This window comes from Dipodomys ordii, unplaced genomic scaffold (genome assembly GCF_000151885.1).
Source record: "Dipodomys ordii isolate 6190 unplaced genomic scaffold, Dord_2.0 Scaffold54, whole genome shotgun sequence".
Taxonomy (NCBI): Eukaryota; Metazoa; Chordata; class Mammalia; order Rodentia; family Heteromyidae; genus Dipodomys; species Dipodomys ordii.
Genome location: NW_012267270.1, coordinates 5,051,169 through 5,070,478, shown reverse-complemented (window position 1 = coordinate 5,070,478; position 19,310 = coordinate 5,051,169). Strand labels below are relative to the sequence as shown.

At 49.4% G+C, this 19,310-nt stretch overlaps 4 protein-coding genes across 4 annotated transcripts in view; 2 read left to right on the top strand and 2 right to left on the bottom strand.

Moving 5' to 3' along the window:
- The window catches only part of Cdca5 (cell division cycle associated 5), an 8,236-nt gene extending 4,707 nt beyond the window's left edge, over positions 1-3,529 (bottom strand). Inside the window, exons 1-4 of the mRNA XM_013020970.1 lie at positions 3,419-3,529; positions 3,112-3,203; positions 2,966-3,031; positions 2,852-2,887 (exon numbers count right to left, since the gene is read on the bottom strand). Coding sequence (XP_012876424.1) covers positions 2,852-2,887; positions 2,966-3,031; positions 3,112-3,203; positions 3,419-3,464 — 240 coding nt within the window. The 5' untranslated portion in view covers positions 3,465-3,529. The remainder of the gene's footprint in view (positions 1-2,851; positions 2,888-2,965; positions 3,032-3,111; positions 3,204-3,418) is intronic.
- Positions 3,530-3,732: 203 nt separating this feature from the next.
- On the top strand, positions 3,733-9,037 carry Zfpl1 (zinc finger protein-like 1). The gene is made up of 8 exons (XM_013021221.1): positions 3,733-3,851; positions 4,191-4,300; positions 4,585-4,696; positions 7,347-7,540; positions 7,649-7,721; positions 7,795-7,941; positions 8,097-8,214; positions 8,592-9,037. The coding sequence occupies exons 2-8, from the start codon at positions 4,199-4,201 to the stop codon at positions 8,776-8,778; spliced, it is 933 nt and encodes a 310-aa protein (XP_012876675.1). The 5' UTR covers positions 3,733-3,851; positions 4,191-4,198; the 3' UTR covers positions 8,779-9,037.
- A 32-nt stretch (positions 9,038-9,069) lies between these two features.
- On the bottom strand, positions 9,070-10,447 carry Tmem262 (transmembrane protein 262). Its single transcript, XM_013021220.1, has 3 exons — positions 9,487-10,447; positions 9,283-9,382; positions 9,070-9,183 (listed from the first exon to the last, which is right to left on the bottom strand). The coding sequence occupies exons 1-3, from the start codon at positions 9,658-9,660 to the stop codon at positions 9,107-9,109; spliced, it is 351 nt and encodes a 116-aa protein (XP_012876674.1). The 5' UTR covers positions 9,661-10,447; the 3' UTR covers positions 9,070-9,106.
- A 2,989-nt stretch (positions 10,448-13,436) lies between these two features.
- Positions 13,437-19,310, top strand: part of Vps51 (vacuolar protein sorting 51 homolog (S. cerevisiae)) — a 12,257-nt gene continuing 6,383 nt past the window's right edge. Inside the window, exons 1-2 of the mRNA XM_013021074.1 lie at positions 13,437-13,795; positions 14,237-14,366. Coding sequence (XP_012876528.1) covers positions 13,565-13,795; positions 14,237-14,366 — 361 coding nt within the window. The 5' untranslated portion in view covers positions 13,437-13,564. The remainder of the gene's footprint in view (positions 13,796-14,236; positions 14,367-19,310) is intronic.

Genomic DNA, 19,310 nt, shown 5'->3' with positions numbered 1-19,310 from the left:
GGCTGCAATGCTTGGTAAGAAATGTACGCATTATCCTGCCCATGCAATTGTAACCCCTCTGTACAGTATGTTCACAAATAAAATTAAATTAAATTTAAAAAAAAAAAAGACTCCCAACACTTCTGCCTGGGACATGAATGAGTCAGCCAGCAGCCGGGCCAGAGAGGAGCATTGCTGTACTGGAACTAAAAGACAGCATGGTAATGATACTAGCGGAGGAAAGCAGGGCTGACCTGGACTCCATAGCAAGGGATAGCCTTCTGCCTTGGAGCTGAGCGTGAGGTTCTGTAAAGCTCTAAACCCCACGTGCACATAAACCTTAACTATTCACAGCCTTGGCCTGGCTTCCTTGGTCTCAGCAAATTCCCTTCCAGTGGCCTACCAAGCACCCTATAATACCAGCCTCCAGCCCATAACTTCATCTTTAAGCTTACTTTAGCCACACTGGTATTTTGTTATTTTTGCAATATAGGGGTCTCATCCTGTTAGGCAGGTGCTTTACCACTAGAGCCAGGCCCCTAGCCCTTTTGCTTTTTTTAATTCTTTTTTGACATAGGGTCCTGTGGGTTTTTGTTGTTGTTGGCGGAGGTCTTGAACTACACCTCTGACTTCAGCCTCTTGAATAGGTAGGATGACAGGTGTGAGCCCCTCCTTGTTTGTTCTTTGATGTCTGGTATATTTTGGCCTCAAGGGTTTTTTTTGGGGGGGAGAGGGTCGGTCATGGGGCCTGAACTCTGGGAGATAGAGGTCCTAGTTCTCAAGATATTTAGGTTCATAGAGAGGAGAGAAAAGTCAACAACATGAAAACTAATTCACTATCAGATGTTAAGGTCTATGGAAAATTCCACAGAGAAATCTAACAATGATAGGGTAAGGGTACTCAGGGAAGGTGTGTTGAAGCGCAGTCCCGTGGATCAGATGGCAGTATGGAGAGCAGGGGGAGTGGGGCACCATCCTGCCTATTACCTTAGGCTCTCATCATCTCACTTCAGGATTCCTGGATATCACATCCTTCTACCTGATCTGTAGTCTCAGCTTTCCAGCCACTTACACAGTACCTAGGAGGCTCTTTCCATAACATTCAAGCTTGACTTGGTCACTACCTTGCTTCTTAAAGCATTCCAAAGGCTGGTCAGGAACATCTCAGTGGTAGAGCACCTGATGAGCATACACGGAGGTTCCTGGGTTCTCAGTGGAGGTCGAGAACAAAATAGTTCTTGAAACTGCTCATAGGCCCAAGGATGAAACTCAAGCTCCTCAACATGGCTTTTGTGACTCATTCACATCTTCTCTGTTAGCATGCTCTCCTAACCAGGTCAGCTTCAGATACCTAACAAATTGCTACTGACCAAACCTCAGTTTTTCTTTAGACGCCAGATCCCTGACAACATGGCTTCCTTTGCCCAGAATACCCTTACTTATCTCAAAGATTTCATCAGCGCCACTTCTGGTTTTCTAGTGGTTTATTGGAGCTAAGAGTCTCTCAGCCTCCTGAGTAGCTAGGATTACAGGTGTGAGCCACTGGCACCTGGCTGATGTTTCTTCTTTAGTGAAACATCCAATGAAGTAGCTGGTCTGGATTAGGTACCATCAGAGCTTCCAGAATTTCCTTACAACAACCCTTAGCACACAATGTTGCAACCCCTTGGTTATGTCTTTCTCATTTGTAAGCCTCGGGAATTTTTCTGCCTCACTTTACATTTCTAATCTTCAGACTTTCTACTACTGAAACATCCTTAATACCAAGTTCTAAAACTATAAAACCACCATGCACAAAACTCCTAACAGCCATAAATAAAAACAAGCTGGGTGCCGGTGGCTCACGCCTGTAATCCTAGCTACTCAGGAGGCTGAGATCTGAGGATCACCGTTCAAAACCAGCCTGGACAGGAAAGACCATGAGACTCTTATCTCCAATAAACCACTAGAAAACTGGAAGTGGCGCTGTAGCTCAAGTGGTAGTGCTCAGTTTGAGTTGAAGAGCTGAGGGACAGAGCCCAGAGTTCAAGTCCCATGACCACCACTACCACCACCACCACCACCAACAACAACAAATTGAGATAGAGCCAGGTGCCAGTGGTTCACAGTGCAGTTCATAACCAGCCTGGGCAGGAAAATCTTGTGAGCCATTTATCTCCAATTATCCACCAAAAAAAAAAAAAGCAGAAGTAGAGCTCTGATTCAAGTGGTAGAGTGCTAGTCTTGAGCAAAAAAAAGCTCAAGGATAGCACCCAAACCTTGAGTCTAAGCCCCAGGACTAGCGCGCGCACGCACGCGCACGCACATGCGCGCGCACACACACACACAGAGTTTAAAAACTGGGTTAGAGGCTGGGAGTGTGGCTTAGTGGTAGAGTGCCTGCCTAGCATGCATGAAGCCCCATGTTCGATTCCTCAGTACAACATAAACAGTAAAAGGCAGAAGTGGCCCTGTGGCTCAAATGATAGAGTATTAGCCTTGAACAAAAAGCTCAGGGGCTGCACTCAGGCCCAAAGTTCAAGCCTCAGGACTGGCCAAAAGAAAAAGAAAGAAAAGAGAAGGAAAAAGAAACCTGGGTTAGACAGTGTACAGAATGGTTAGGAGATAGCTCACTCAGCTTTTTAAGGAAAATAGTAGAAATACACAGGGCAAAAAGAGCTAAAAACCTGCCTAGGTAAGTCCTGATGTCAAAATTCAGTACCTCCAAACATAAACAAAATTGAACAAACAAATCAGGTCTGCAAGAAATAATCTAGATTAGAAACGCCCGAGGATGTTCAAAGGCAGATTGTTGCAAAAGTTTCCTAGGTAAACATAATCACCCAGAATACCCTTGGATCTTCCCCAACCAAGCAGATGGCAATGAACTTACCCTAGGGCTCCTGCGAGTCAAGGGGGCCCCTGGGATCTGTGGGGACAACAGCAATTGATTAATTTGCTGGTACTCACTCTTGATCTCCCGACAGTCCACTCCCTCAGCCCTCACCTCTACAGCATGAGCCACAATCTTCTTCAAGACAATGGGCTTTCTGACTGGAGCTGTTTGAGGAGCCTGGGAAAGAGGAGCGATCATGAGATTTACATTAGTCCGGGTGGCTCTAGGGCAGTATCAAGAAACCTTGAACAACTCACCTTCTGCCAGATTTCAGGAAGGACCTTCGGGAGATCGGAACCTGATTTCCGCTGGGACTTGCGCACGGGCTTAGGAGATGCGGTCTTAGGCTCTAAAAAAGGGAGGGGGGGAAGAAATGCTCGTGTGTGTGTGTCGGAGAGGAGAATATTCTAGATCCTAGAATCTAGAGACAAATTTTGGAAAAGGCAAGAGGTTTCCAACCAAGCTCTGGGGGAGGGGCGGAGCGCCATCTCCGGAGAGACTAGTTTCCTTCGGCGGCAGGGGAAGGCGCGTGTGTTCCCCAAACGGCTGGGCCCCTCCGCTTACCGGAACTCCGAGAGGCCCCTCCGGACCGCGTTCGCCTCGAAGACATATCTACCGCCGATCTAGATCACCGCCGCGGCCAACACCCGCTCGCGCAGGGGAAGGAGGACGAGCCTCTGCAACTGCTGCGGCCGAAAACGTTCAAATTACCCGCCCAGATGGGGAGGAAGCGGAAGTGACGACAGACAGGAAGACCGCGACACTAGGACGCTCATTTTATTTACCCACCCCACGTCTGGCGTCAGCGGGAGGCGTGGCCCGGGGTTCGGTGGCGTCATCTCCGCGCGCCGCACCCGGAAGAGACGTGGCAGCGGACATAATCCGAGCGGCCAGAGCTGTGGGAGGCAGAGTTAGAGCTACGGCTGAACGCAGTCCCTGTCCGTCCGCCCCTCGAACCACCGCTCGCGCTCATCGGGACGGGTGGTGCGGCAGATCAGTAAGACGAAGAATGGGAATGGGGGTGTCTGTCGGGCGGAGGGGCGGGGTTCGAGGGGGTGGGGCCCAGGAGGGCCCTAGGGGCGGGGCCGGTGGTTTCGGGGAATGCGCTGGAGAGGCCAGGCCCGGGGCTGGGTGCTGGAAGAATGTGGAGACACCGGAGGCTGGATTCGTGCAGGGGGCGGGGCTCTACGTGGGTTGGGGCGGGGGGCTAGAATTTGGCATAGGGGAGAAGGAGACGTCGTCTTGGGAAGTTAGAAGTGGAAACGAACTGAGTGGGTGAGAACGAAGTGGCAGCCAGTAGAACCTGGCTTCCTACCAACTCAAGCCCATTCCCCAGGGTCGGTCATGGGACTTTGCAAGTGCCCCAAGAGAAAAGTGACCAACCTGTTCTGCTTCGAACATCGAGTCAACGTCTGCGAGCACTGCCTGGTAGCCAACCACGCCAAGGTGAGACATTTAGGACAACGACCGAGCGGAGCATTGGGTGGGCTGGCAATATTGGCTTCCTCCAAGTCCATGAGAGGTGCCGTGCACTTGAATGTAAGCTCCACAGGGGCTAGCGCTTAGTTGATTTTGCTGACTGCTTATATCCCAGCCCCTAAGACAGTCTTAGAACACAGTAGGTGCTCAGTAAACCAAAGGATGTGTCTTTTGTGATATAAGAGGCAGTTGAACCTTGTAGTGGTAGGGAGGAGCTGGGCTCCAGTTGTGACATTTCTCTCCCACTCCAGTGCATCATCCAGTCCTACTTGCAGTGGCTCCAAGATAGTGACTACAACCCTAATTGCCACCTATGCAACACACCGCTGGCCAGCCAGGAGACAACACGCCTCATCTGCTATGGTGAGACCTAGCTACCCCGCAGGAATCAGCATGGTCCCAGGAAACACTGTGGTGACTGGTTTTCAGGTCCCCTCTAGCGGTGGGACAATCCTTCAAGCCTGAAGACCAGACACACCCCCTACCCCCAGATTCTTTTTTTTGCTAGTCCTAGGGCTTGAACTCAGGGCCTGGCACTACCCCTGGGCTTCTTTTGCTGAAGACTAGCACTCCTACTACTTGAGCCACAGCACCACTTCTGGCCTTTTTTGTTTACATGGTACTGAGGAATCGAACCCAGGGCTTCATGCATGCTAGGCAAGTACTCTACTGCTAAGCCACATTCCCAGACAAACGCCCCATTCTGTTCCTTTAAGGTCACTTTCCTGCTGTAGAAACTTAGGTAACTCATTTTCCATTTCTAAGCCTCAGTGGCTTTCTTTTTTTTTTTGTTGGTCATGGGGCTTGAACTCTGGGCCTGGGCGCTGTCCCTCAGCTCTTCAGCTCAAGGCGAGCGCTCTACCACTTGAGCTACAGCGCCACTTCCGGTTTTCTGGTGGTTTATTGGAGATAGGAGTCTCATGGTCTCTCCTGCCCGGGCTGGCTTTGAACCTCGATCCTCAGATCTCAGCCTCCTGAGTAGCTAGGATTACAGGCGTGAGCCACCAGTGCCCGGCTTTCAGTGGCTTTCTTAAGAATAAAGCTATTACATCTTTCCCTGCCAGTTCCAGAGTTGAACAAGAGCCAGTCAGGCTTGTGGAGATGGTTTTCGCTGTGAACTGACTGTGTGATATAGCTAGCCATGCCCCTGGAGCTTTCAGGTCCTGTTGCTGAGTCTAAGACTAAATAGGAATTTCCCATGTAAAAGTTAGCTAAAGAGCTGGGCACCAGTGGCTCACACCTGTAATCCTAGCTACTCAGGAGGTTGAGATCTGAGGATCACAGTTTGAAGCCAGTCTACTCAGGAAAGTCCATAAGATTCTCATTTCCAATTAAAAGCCAAACAAGCTAGAAGTTGAGCTGTTCCTCAAGTGGTAGGATGCTAGCCTTGAGCAAAAAAGCTCAGGGACAGTGCTCAGGCCCTGAGTTCAAGCCCCAGGACCAACACAGACACCAAAAAAAGTTAGCTGAAGGGAGTCAACAGTCACATATGGCATGAACTTGACCTGAAGCTAGTATAAGAGCCTTAGCTTCATTTCAGTTGTGGGGTTTGAACTCAGGAGTTATACTTGCTGGGCTGTTATTTTACTACTTGAGCCAGGCCTTCACCCCTGATTTTTAGTTGGTTATTTTGGAAATAGAGGATCAAACCAAGATCTTCCAAATCTCAACCTCCTGAGCAGCTAGGATTACAGACATGAGCCACTAGTGCCTGGCTTCAACATCTTTTTTTTTTTTTTTGCCAGTCTTGAGGCTTGAACTCTGGGCCTGGGCTCCTTTTTCTCAAGACCAGCACGCTACCACTTGAGCTACAGTGCTATTTCTGGCTTTTTCTGTGAGTAATTGGAGATAAGAGTCTCACGGACCTTCCTGCCCAGGCTGGCTTTGAACTGCAATCCTCAGGTCTGAGCCTCCTGAGCAGCTAGGATTACAGGTGTGAGCCACCAATGTCTGGCTTTTTTTTTTTTAATTGTAGCTGGTGCAACAGAGGCAGCTGCATGAATGCTTTCTCAATTTTTTTTTTTTTCCCTTGGGTCCAGTCGTGGGGCCTGAACTCTGGACCTGGGCACTGTCCCTCAGCTCTTCACCTCAAGGCTAGCACTCTACCACTTGAGCCACAGCACCACTTCCAGCTTTTTCTATGTATGTGGTAGTAAGGATTCAAACCCAGGGCCTCATGCATGCAAGGCAAGTGCTCTACCACTGAGCCACCTTCCCAGCTCTGCTTTCTCAATTTGAGAATACATATATACTATCATGGGTTTAATTTAATGTGCATTGTGTCCTATGTGTTCATTAGTGTGTGTGGGTTAGTGAATGGGCAAATGTGTATATGAACATGGGAATGCAAGTGTATTGTGCACATGCAAGGATAACACGTAGGTAACAGGGCTTACTGGTAACAAACGTAGAAATGCTGCTATGCATACAAAAGCATATGGGTGTAGTGGAGATCTAGGGAATGAAGCATGTGTTTATGTATTTATAAGCACAAAAATATTTGGGCCTATGGGTATGTGTATGGACATGTGTGTTTGTGTGTGTGTTTAGGAACCTTTAATGAAAGAATTACTAATTAGTCATTAGTCCAAAGGTTGTGATGAGTGCAGGCCTAAAGAGGGGCTCTGAAAGGCATTTTCCTCCTATTTACCGCTTGCGGAATGGCCAGTTTCATTGCACCTATCTTGATTACTTAGTAAAGAGGTAGGATGATTGTGGCACGGAAGGCTGGCCCAGGCAAAAGCTTGAGACTCTATCTGAAAAACAAATAGTAAAAGGGAGTGTGGCTCAAGTGGTAGGACACCTGACAGACAATGCAAGACCCTGAGTACTGCCAAAAAAATAAATTAAGCCTCAGGGAACACTGATAAAATGGACCTGGATTGAGGAGGGGAAAGAGAGGCCCTGGGCATGTGTATCCATTCATTCCTGAAATTGGTTGGGGCCACTGCTGGCCAGGGGCCTGAAGAGACTCTTCTTCATGTCTCTCCTCCCTTACTCCATGGATCCTAAGATCTCTTCCACTGGGCCTGCCTCAATGAACGTGCTGCTCAGCTTCCCCGAAACACAGCGCCTGCTGGCTACCAGTGCCCCACCTGCAATGGCCCCATCTTCCCCCCAGCCAACGTGGCTGGCCCTGTGGCCTCTGCACTGAGAGAGAAGCTGGCCACAGTCAACTGGGCCCGAGCAGGACTGGGCCTCCCTCTGGTGAGAGTCCTATCTGTCTGATCGTCTGTTGACCTTGGGCCTCACCTGAGCCTGATGGATGGGTAGGGGAGCACTGGGTAGGCTAGTGACCCAAACTCTTTCCTCCAGATTGATGAGGTGGTAAGCCCAGAACCCGAACCCCTCAATTCTTCCGACTTCTCTGACTGGTCCAGCTTTAACGGTAAGTAGAGCCTCTACCTGCTTCCTAGGCTCTTGCCTCCCTGTTCCTCTGACAGCTCTCTCCCTGCCCCCAGCCTCCAGTCCCCCCAGACAAGAGGAGCGAGACAGTACTCCTGCCGCCCCAGCCTTCTACAACCAGGCTCCTCGGCCCCCTCCTTCTCCCAGCCGACTGGAGCAGCACACAGTCATACACATGGACAGTCCAGAGCCCTTGTCTCATGGTGAGCCGCCCCCACTTAGAGTGACTCTTCCTCACTCCAAGCACAGCCATTTCCTCCCCACAATTCCAAGAGGTTCGCTCAAGCTGGGGAGGCTGGGAGATCCCCCCCTATCCAGGGCCCTGAGCCTGCTAACGCTGGTGTCTCTACCCCTGCAGCCCCTCGGAAGGTGTATGACACACGGGATGACAACCGAGCATCAGGCCTCCATGGGGATTGTGATGATGACAAATACCGCCGCCGGCCTGCCCTGGGCTGGCTGGCACAGCTGCTCAGGTACAGAGGCGTCAGGCGAGGTGGGATGCCAGGAAGTGGAGGAGAGGCCTGAGGCTAGTGGATGCCAGTGGCACTTGTTCTGAGCACTCATGGTATCCTAGGCCTCAGCTGAGCTGTATCTTTGCCTCCTATGGGAGATTTGGTCTCAAGGCTCCTCCTTGCCTTCTGATCACCTTCTGATCTTTATAACTATCCCCGGTGCCTGATGCATTGCAGTTTTCAGAACAGTTGTGTGCCTGGTTTGAGCTGCACAGTCCCCTGAATGGTGGGTCATGCCTATGACACCAAGCCCAAGGATGGTCACCAGGGCTTCTCTGAGTACCATAGGGCTGTTGGGGGCGTGGGCCTGACCTCACTTTCTCCTCATTCCCTCCTAGGAGCCGGGCTGGATCCCGGAAGCGACCACTGACCCTTCTTCAGCGGGCCGGGCTGCTTCTACTGTTGGGACTTCTGGGCTTCCTGGCCCTCCTGGCCCTCATGTCCCGCCTGGGTCGGGCTGCAGCTGACAGCGATCCCAATCTGGACCCACTCATGAACCCTCACATCCGTGTGGGGCCCTCCTGAGCTCTTGCTGTGGCTGGGCCAACCTAGGACCTGGGGTCCTGAGGAGGGAAGGCCGGAAGGCCTGGGGCTCTTCTTTGCTCGACTCCCTCAAGCCTGAGACACTAAGATCCCAGGCCCAGACCAAGCCTACCGGAGTGTGTTCAGGCTGGGCCTGGAGTCCCATAGGTCAAGCTTTTGTCTTAACCTGCCTCCCCCTGAGTCTCCAGTCTCCCACCCACCCCTTGAAGGACCAACAGGTGCAAATAAAAACAGACTTTATTTAAAAAAAAAAAAAAAAGCCACCCAAGCAGCCTTTTCTTCTCCCTTCTCTCAGCCCTGTCCCCAGGCCTCAGTGGTTCTCCTCCCGGTATTGGATGGACAGAAACTCCAGAGACAGACGGTTGAAGAACATGATTCCATTGAGTACTAAGTAGAGGAGAGAACCCATAAAATCCCAACACTTCAAGACTGGCCCTCATACTAGTGATACTAGTGCCTACCCCCCCCCCCCCCCCGCCAACTCACTCAGGCTGATCATGGCAAACCACTGGAAATTCTTGTTGTCTGTCATCTCTGCAAAGAGTGACCCCATAGCAGCCCAGCAGATGCTGATCACATGGGAGAACTGTAGGCCAACCCAATAGGAGAGCAGGCCCCTGACACAACGGGCAAGTTTCCATCCACCCCCACCCCCACCCCTGCCAGCCCCTCTGCTGCTGCCCGGCCTACGATCAGGACGATTGTGTACTGGAAGCTCATGCGATCGTAGTGGTGGGTGAAGTAAAAGTTGTTCAAGTCACTGGCAAAGACACTCAGGTGGATGAAGAAGAGCCCCAGGGAAACCGCACTGAGTGACATTCCTTGGGGAAAGTAGAGCACAGCGAAGCGGTCCCGCCACCGCATGGCGTCCTCAGTGCACCACCCTCAGTGGGGACACAAGTCTGGCGGAAAACTGAAGGAAGCAGGCACTTTCCAGGAAAAATGCAGCAAAACCCTGCCCTTCTGTACTGGAGTAGCAATGGGATTCCAGAGCCAGGAGAACATTGGATGGAGGAGCCAAGATTCTAGAACACAATCTGATTCTAGCAAACAACCAGAGTGCATCACGGGTGGCTGGGAGTGCTCTGGGTTGTGGAGTGCCTCGTGCGTGGCTGGGAGTACTCCGGTAGAGCAGACCCGTGGGGACTCGTGTTGGCGAGGAGGTGGCAGCCGGGTCATCCTACCCTCTGCATGTTGTGGAGTCTCAGCAACCCTGCAAAGGAAGCATGGGCTCCTTGTACGGATGCAGGATGAGCTTAGAAACATTGAGGGTGACGAGATCCAGGGCTGCAGCAAGTGGTGGGCAGGTGAGAGATGAGGACCCAGGTGGAGAACACAAGGCATGCTCGGGTGAGAGATTTGTACCAAATCCCAGATTATCCCTATTGGGGTAGAACTAAGGGGAAAGAAGAAACAATATATTATCCACAGTCCTCATACCGCTATGCCTCTCCCTCCGCAGTTCACTCCCTAGGTATGGCTTTTCCATCCTCTCCCCAAGTGTTCCTTAGGACCAGTGCTGGCCAGCTTTTCCCTCCCTTTATCTCCAGATTCTCAGCCTTTTCTGTGTGCATACTTCCATCACACCAGGGGTCCCATGAGAACGTGAGGGATGCTGGCTTTAAGCCTATTTTTTGTTTGTTTTTGCTTTTGCTTTTTGTCAGTCATGGGGCTTGAACTCTGGGCCTGGGCGCTGTCCCTGAGCTCTTCAGCTCAAGCCAAACTCTGTACCACTTGAACCACAGGGCTACTTCCAGTTTTCTGGTAGTTAATTGGACATGAGTCTCACAGACTTTCCTGCCCAGACTGGCTTTGAACCATGATCCTCAGATCTCAGCCTCCTGAATAGCTAGGGTTACAGGAATGAGCCACCAGCACCCAGCTGCCTGTTTTATTCTTGATGCAGGTAGATTGTTTTACTTGGGCTTTCAGAGCCAGTGAGCCACAGTGAGTCCACTCTGAAGATTCATCCTACCCAAAGCTGGACAGCAGGGACAGATACAAACCAGGAAGAAGGAAATTTCCTTTATAGACCTGTGAACTCCAAGGCAGTCAACAGAAGGCAGAAAATGGCATGATGTATAGGGACACATAAGTTCCTGGGAATGAAGTAGGAGGAGACTTCTGCATCCCAGAAGTCTCCTCCTGAACAGCAGAATTAGATTCTGCAATCACTGCCCCACTCTGCCATCAGTCAGAACACTTCCTCAGCCCCCTCATACTAACCTTATCATTAGGGTCCAATTCACTCATTTGGGGACTAGGAATGGAACTCAGGGCCTTGAGCATGCAAACACCATACTACAAAGCTAAGCTACGGTTGAATATCTGGTTTGTCTCCTGACCTGTACAGCAGTATAATCCCCAAAGTCTCACATTAATTGGGCTATGGTGTTTAGAAGAGAAGTCTTAAGGAAGTGACTGGATTAGAACATTTGGGTAACAGCCCTATGGTTGAATCTTGGTGGCTTTAGGAGACCACATAGATTCAGAGGTGCACAGGTAGTATGATGTCATGGAGGGGGTCCTTGACAAAGCCTGTGCTATTTGGATTTCCAGCATCCACAATAAACTATAAAGTAGCCCACTTTAGGTATTTTGTTAAAGTAATGAAACATTAGTTCACTCTAAAGGGATGATGCCCCAGTGTCTAGCCATGGTCCCAGCAAGTGTTTGCCTCTGAACTCTAAATACAGATGAATTTTCTCAACTCAAGTGTTATTTCACATATGATTCAAGTAACATATGAATTGTAAGGAAAAAGGCCACCAGCAGACTGGGGGCGACCTAAATCTTCCTGTAACTTTTCCTCTACAGAGGTGACCCTTTCACCAATGTAGAAAGTCATAAGCCCAGATGTACATATCCATGCCTAATTTTTTATGTCTAAATGTTAAAACATTAAAAACTAGCCAGGTGTCAATAGCTCATGCTTGTAATACTAGCTACTCAGGAGGCTGAGATCTGAAGATCATGGTTCAAAGCCAGCCCAGGCAGGAAAGTCTACGAGACTCTTATCTTCAATAAACCACCAGAAAACTGGAAGTGGTACTGTGGTTCAAAGTGGCAGAGGAAGGGCTGGGCAGGTGGCTCAGTGGTAGAGCGCTTGCCTTGCATGCCTGAGGCCCTGGGTTCAATCCCTCAGCACCACAAAGTGGCAGAGGACTAGCTTTAGCTGAAGAGCTGAGGAACAGCACCCAGGCCCAGAGTTCAAGACCCAGGACCAACAACAAAAAACTCATATCATCTGTACTACCAATAATTTTCGACAAGTTCAAAACCTGATATATAAACACAATGAATGTGTAACTAAAATTAATTTACCAATGAAGAGTTCCCTCTCAGTAAGATTGCAATACAAGATCTTGAGGGCCCAGACATGAATGAACATTTGAGGAAGCATGTTAAGAGCATAGCAATGTTGCTTATGTCTGTAATTCTAACTACTTGGAGAGTTAGGAAGACTGAGAGTGGGAGGACCATTGCTTGAGCCCAGCTTGTGCAAAAGTTTGAAGACCCCCTTCTCAACAGAAAGCTGGGGGCAGTGATAAGTTGCTATCAACCTAAATTACATGGGAGGCTGAAATTGAGAGGACTGTAGAGCAAGGTCAAGACCTGAGGTAGGAATAAATCATAGAGAAAATTAGGCCTGGTGAAGGCAACTCAAGGAATTTAGAAACAGAAGCACTATCTTTGCTTCTAAGAGAGACAACAGGATGCATTCCTTTCCTTAGCATTTGTTTGGTGGCAGAATGCATACCTTTCTGAGAGAAATGCCCAAAAAAGAACCAGAGTAGTAGTAGACAAGCAGGAACTTAGTGTAACACCACCAAGAATGATTGAGAGCAAAGATAACTATCTCTGCATAATTTTAAGTCAGACCCTCTGCCACTATCATATAAATACCCCGGATGCCAGGGAGATCTGTCTCCCTTTTCAGAGTACCCCACACTCTGTTAGAGTGTGCCTCTGCCTTCCTGCCTATCTGCTTGCCTACTTGCTTACTTACTCGGTGAAGCTCTGCCAAGTTTTCTTCTCATTATGACTTGCCCAGAAATTCTTGTTCTGCAATGGAAGTCAAGGACTCTAAGTGAAGAGACCCTACTTTTGGAGGGAAACTTCACAAATTTGCATTTGAATAGGGTGACAAACCCAGGCAGAAAAGTCAGTGAGACTACATCTCAACAGAGGGAAACTAAATGCAATGATGTACACCTGTTATCCCGGCAACGACGGGAACGCTAAAATAAATGGGCAGATCAGAGTTCGAGCACACGTCCAGGCCGGCACCCTGTCTCCAAAACCAAACAAAAAAAATGGTATGAGGAGCCCAGAGCCTTTCCCCCACACCGATGTGTCACAGATAGTTCTGCAGGCAATCCTGGTGCAAGTGAGAGAGCTGGGCTTTGAAGAAACCCGCGCCAGCGGCGGCCTGCACACCTGCATTCAACCCTGCGGGGAAAGCTTGCTGTTTCGTTTTAGGAAAATTAATTTCAGTGTCGGTTTGAGCACACGTACGAGGGCCTCTTCCCTGCGGGTCTGCAGGGTTGGAGAGCCCCTAGCCCTGGGAGGACAGGAATCCAATGCAGCTCCACAACGGCTTTGCTCGGAGGATAGGTGTCCGGAACTGTGGTCTCGTCGGACCCGGAGTTGCAGGGGGGAACGTTTCACCTGAAGGACCGTCTCGTTCCCACGACTTTATGGCTCCCGGAAGTGCGTCCTTCCCTCCTCCTCCCCAGCCTCACGCCCGTGGGCTGCGGATGGGGCGATGGCGGCGGCGGCGCCGGCCACTGGGCCTGGCCTGGGATCCGGGCCTGGAGAACCCCCGGAAGGGCTCGAAGCGGAGGCTCCGGAGCGTCGGAGGAAGGCGCACGGGATGCTGAAGCTTTACTACGGCCTTTCCGAGGGGGAGGCGGCGGGACGGCCCGCGGGGTCGGACCCCCTGGACCCGACTGATCTCAATGGGGCGCACTTCGACCCGGAAGTGTATTTGGACAAGGTGTGTTCAGCGATGGGGTGGGGGGTTTCCCGGCCCCCGATATATCTCAACTTCCTTTTCTCCCTGGGGTGAGAGAAGCAGAGCCCCAAAAAAGGAGACCACCCTTGGCCAGGAAGTAGGGGTAGAACTGGAGTGTAAGGGGGCGGGGGCAGGTTTGGACTGGCCTGAGGATAAACGGGATCTCTGGAAGGCCCGCGTGGGGAGGCGTGGCTCCGGCCCCAACGGGGCCCGGCCGAAGCTTAAACCTCAAAAGCTGATGTTTGAAAACAGGTTCAAACCTAATAACCCCCTGAGGATACCGCTGGTAGCCTTCAACATTTGGGATTGGTGATAGGAAAGGAGTTGATCAGCGTTAATTACACTGAAGACCTCTCCCGTTGGGGACAAGGCTGGGGGGACTTTAGGGAGCACTAACACTGAACATTAACCGCTGTCCTGTAGCTGAGGAGAGAATGCCCCCTGGCCCAGCTGATGGACAGTGAGACGGACATGGTGCGGCAGATCCGGGCTCTAGACAGCGACATGCAGACCCTGGTCTACGAAAACTACAACAAGTTCATCTCAGCCACAGGTGATCCCCACTAAGATGCGTCCCTCACAGTTTTACATGCCCCATTCCTCCCCGTCTTGTGAAAACAGCAGAAATGTAGAGGGAGAAGACACACGTGCCAGACCTGCCTTGACATTCAACTACTTATCACCTCTGTCTCTCCAACAGGACCCAGACGCTATTCAGTGTCAGACAACTATGGGGGAAGTAAATAACTGCTCCTAAAGGGTTGTTTTAAAGACCAAAGGAGATCAAGGATAAAATTAAATTTGTACCTAAAAGAATCTGTAGCCGGAGCCCGCGCCAGTGGCTCACGCCTGTAATCCTAGCTACTCAGGAGGCTGAGATATGAGGATCACGGTTCAAAGCCAGCCGGGGCAGGAAAGTCTGTGAGCCTTTTTTTTTTTTTTTTGGTCCGGTCATGGGGCCTGAACTCTGGGCCTGGGCACTGTCCCTCAGCTCTTCAGCTCAAGGCTAGTGCTCTACCACTTGAGCCACAGCGCCACTTCCGGCTTTTTTCTTTTTGCTTATGTGGTGCTGAGGAATTGAACCCAGGGCCTCAGGCATGCAAGGCAAGCGCTCTACCACTGAGCCACCTTCCCAGCCCTCTGTGAGACTCTTATATCCAATAAACCACTAGAAAACTGGAAGTGGCGCTGTAGCTCAAGTGGTAGAGTGCTAGCCTTGAGCTGAAGAGCACAGGGACAGTGACCAGGCCCAGAGTTCAAGCCCTATGACTGACAAAAAAAATAAAAATCTCTGACACCAAAGAAACCACAATGAGACCTTTAAAAAAAAAAAAAAACTTTATTCATTTGTACGTGTGTGTGCATGTGTGCCTGAACTCAGGCTCTACCACTTGAGCTGCCTTTACTACTGGTTTTTTTTACCTCGTCAATACTGAGGTTTGAACTCAAGACCTTGAGCCTTTCTTGCTTGGCTTTTTTGCTCAAAGCTGGCACTTGAGCTACACCTCTACTTCTGGACTTTTGCCAGAAAATTGGAAATAAGAGTCTCTTCGACTTTTCTGCCCTCGATGCCTTTGAACTGAGATCTTCAGATCTCAGCCTTCTGAGTAGTGAGCCACCAGCGCTTGGCTCACAATAAAATTAACTTTCTTTTGTGTGTGCTGACTTTCATCTCTGGTCCAGATCTAACTTGAGAGTGGCCTTGTCACTCCCTTCTTTCCTTTTTCCTCACTCTTTCCTCCTCCTGTCCCTAATTAAGCAAAGAGACACATATTATGACATTAAGAGTTACAAAGTCGGGGCTGGGAAGGTGGCTCAGTGGTAGGGTGCTTGCCTTGCATGCATGAGTTCGATTCCTTAGCACCACATAAGCAAAAAAGAAAAAGCCAGAAGTAGCATTGTGGCTCAAGTGGTAGAGTGCTAGCCTTGAGCTGAAGAGCTGAGGGACAGGGCCTAGGCCCAGAGTTCAGGCCCCATGACCAGATTGCAAAAAAAAAAAAAAAAAGAGTTACAAAGTCAGGCAGGGCGTCAGTGGTCAGTCCTGTAATTCTAGCTACTAAACAGGGCTCAGGTCTGAGGATCATGGTTTGGAGCCAACATAGTCCATGAGACTCTTATCTCTAATAAACTACTCAGAAAAAGCTGGAAGTAGCATTGTGACTCAGGTGGTAGCATGCTAGCCTTGAGCACTAAAAGGCTTAGGGACAGCACCTAGGCCCTGAGTTCAATCCCCAGCACCAGCAATAAATAGTTACAAAGTCCCATGCAAACACCACTATAATGTTGTACTAGAAAGTGTTCAGCATTGGCGGCTCACACCTGTATTCCTAGTTACTCAATAGGCTGAGATTTGAGGATCATGATTCAAAGCCAGCCCAGGCAGGAGAGTCCCTGAGACTGATATCCAGTTAGCCACCAGAAAATCACTTGTGGAGCTGTGGCTCAGTATGGTAGAGCTCCAGCCTTGAGCAAAGGAGCTCAGAGATAATGCCCAGGCCCTAAGTTCAAGACCCACAACCAACAAAAAAAAAACGTTTGGCTGTTATTCAGACCACTTTCTGTCCTATTTTAAGGAAATGCACTTAAGACTTGAGCAATAATTTTGGACCCACACACACATAGTTCTGGAGGCAAACCCAAAGGGTTTGACTGCATTCCATGGGAAGCACTGTGGGGTTATGTCTTCACCTGTGTCACTGCGGCGGGTATGGTGACACGTACTCAAGGATTGTTCTTCTATCTGGTGTGAAGCAGTTTCAGTGATCAGGCACTTTGTTTGCTAATGCTAGCATCAGAAAACAATTGGGAGCCAGTGTCTCATACCTGTAATACTAGTTACTCAAGAGGCTGAGATCTGAGGATTGCAGTTCAAAACCAGCCTGCGTAGAAAAGTCCCCATAAGACTCTTATCTCCAATTAACCACTCCAAAACAAAGTGGCTCTGTGGCTTAAGTGGTAGAGCGCTAATTTTGAGCACAAAGAGGTTCAGAGACAGTGCCCAGGCCCAAAGTTCAAGCCCTACGATCAAAAAAAAAGAATTATGTACTGAGAATTTTCTCATAGGAATTTTGTAATCATTACATGTTTCTATTTGTTGGAATATACAGATTTGTGTGTATATATGTGCATGCACGTGCACACATGCTGTATATGTGCGGATTACTCCTGGGACTTGAACTTGGGACCTGTGTACTGTCCTTTTTTTGTTGGTGGTGGTGGTGGTTATGGGGCTTGAGTTCAGGACCTGGGTAATGTCCCTGAGCTCTTTTGCTCAAGGCTAGTGTTCTACCACTTGGAGCCACAGTGCTGCTTCCAGTTTTCTAGTGGATAATTGGACATAAGAGTCTCATGCCCCAGCTGACTTTGAACTGTAATCCTCAGATCTCAGCCACTTAAGGAGCTAGGATTACAGACATAAGCCCCTAGCACCCAGTTCCTTCAGCTTTTTTGCTCAAGGCTAGCTCTTTGCAGTTTGAGCCACCGCTCCACATCTGACTCTTTAGGAGTTGATTGGAAATAGGATCTCAGCCTCCTAAATATACGGGATCACAGGTGTGAGCCACTGGTGCTAAGCTGGCAGAATGCTTTGATACTTAGCTCTTGCTTCACTGGGAAGGTGTGGCTTTTAACATTTTTTTCTTTTTCTTTTTTTTTTTTCTTCCAATCATGGAGCCTGATCTCTGGGCCTGGGCGCTGTCCCTCAGCTCTTCAGCTCAAGGCTAGCGTTCTACCACTTGAGCCACAGCGCCACTTCTGGCTTTTTCTGCTTATGTGGTGCTGAGGAATGGAACCCAGGGCCTCATGCATGCAAGGCAAGCACCCTACCACTGAGCCACCTTCCCAGCCCCTTAACATTTTTTTCTAAGAACAGAAAAATGATAAAGTATATGTTCTAAGTATTAAATCTGTAGAGTCTGAAGTCTTATATTTATTTAATATATATTCAGTAATTTTTTAAAAGCAAGAGCTGTTTTGCACATTGAGATATAGCAATGAACTATCCAGACAACACTCCTGCCTTCTGAAACCCACATTTTAGTTGGAGAACCAAATAATTAATGAGTCCACAAGTAAAAGTAGCAGCCAGCCAGATGCTGGTGGTTCACACCTGTAATCCTAGCTACTCAAGAGGCTGAGGTTTGAGGATCACGGTTCGAAGCCAACTTGTGCAGAAAAGTCCCTATGAGACTCTTATCTGCAATTAACCACTCATGAAAACAGAAGTGGCACTGTGCCTCAAGTGGTAGAGTTCTAGCCTTGAGCACAAAGAGCTTCAGGGACAGCACCAGGACCTGAGTTCAAGCCACACAATTGACAAAACATAAAAATGGTAGCAGCCAGTGCTACAAGAAAAACAATAAGGATAAAAAAGTAATGGTGGGCTGGGCGCAGTGGCTCACGCCTATAATCCTAGCAACTCAGGAGGCTGAGATCTGAGGATCCAGGTTCAAAGCCAGCCTGGGCAGGAAAGACCGTAAGACTCTTATCTTCAATATACCACCAGAAAAAACCGGAAATGACACTGTAGCTCAAGTGGTAGAGTGCTAGTCTTGAGCTGAAGAGCTGAGGGACAGTTCCCAGGCCCAGTTTAAGACCCACGACCAACAACAACAAAAAAAGTAATGGTGTTGGGAGGGTATCTTTAGCAAAAATGAGTTCAGCATGGCTACTCTGGTGGAGAAGGAAGCGGGGGAGCAGGAGAGGGAAAGAATGAGACAAGAGAACACATCTGGTATTTCAAGTGCAACAGGAAGCCAGGAAGCGAAAGGGCAGGATTTGGTACACATAGATAGGGGAAGGGGAGTGGGGACTAAGTTAAGGAAGCACTTGTAGGTGGTTGTGCTCATTGGAGGTTCACAACTGAAATCCTAGCTGCAAAGGAGGCTGAGATTTGAGGATTGTGGTTAGAAGCCAGCCTGGCAGGAAAGTCTGTGACACTCATTTCCAATTAAGTACCATAAAAGCTGGAAGTGGAGCTGTGGCAATCCTAACCTAGAGCAGAAAAGCTCAAGGACAGTACCCATGGGCTGGGATGTAGTGGCAAAGCGCTTGCCTAGCAAGTGCAACGTCCTGGGTTCGATCCCCAGTACCAAAAAAAAGAGAAAAGACAAAAAAAGTAGTTAAAAAAAAAAGAAAAGAACAGCACCCAGGCTCTGAGTTCAAATCCCAGGAACAGTTCACACACACACACACACACACACACACACACACACACGTCCCTTGGTCCCCTGTCTACTCCGCTGAGACTGGACTACAGGATAGGGAAGATGGCAGAATACCTGTTAGTAGGCTACTGCAGCGCTCCAAACACTGCTGATGGCTGGTCCAGGGCAGCTATAGTGGAACAATCAAGATTTGTTTGAATATTAACCATAGGACATATATCGATGGAATTCTGTGATATGTAAGAGAGAGAAGAATTAAGAATGTCCCTGTCGGGCTGAGAAGGTAGCTCAGCGGTAGAGTGCATGTCTTGCATACCTGAGGCCCTGGGTTC

Bases quoted from the DNA above. Each gene is read 5' to 3' on its own strand.
- Zfpl1 (XM_013021221.1), top strand. From the start codon at position 4,199: ATGGGACTTTGCAAGTGCCCCAAGAGAAAAGTGACCAACCTGTTCTGC. The intron at 4,301-4,584 runs GTGAGACATTTA...CTCCCACTCCAG, and splicing joins TGGTAGCCAACCACGCCAAG to TGCATCATCCAGTCCTACTT. The intron at 8,215-8,591 runs GTACAGAGGCGT...ATTCCCTCCTAG, and splicing joins TGGCTGGCACAGCTGCTCAG to GAGCCGGGCTGGATCCCGGA.
- Tmem262 (XM_013021220.1), bottom strand. From the start codon at position 9,660: ATGCGGTGGCGGGACCGCTTCGCTGTGCTCTACTTTCCCCAAGGAATG. The intron at 9,383-9,486 runs GTAGGCCGGGCA...GTTGGCCTACAG, and splicing joins AGTACACAATCGTCCTGATC to TTCTCCCATGTGATCAGCAT. The intron at 9,184-9,282 runs GTGAGTTGGCGG...TCCTCTACTTAG, and splicing joins GTTTGCCATGATCAGCCTGA to TACTCAATGGAATCATGTTC.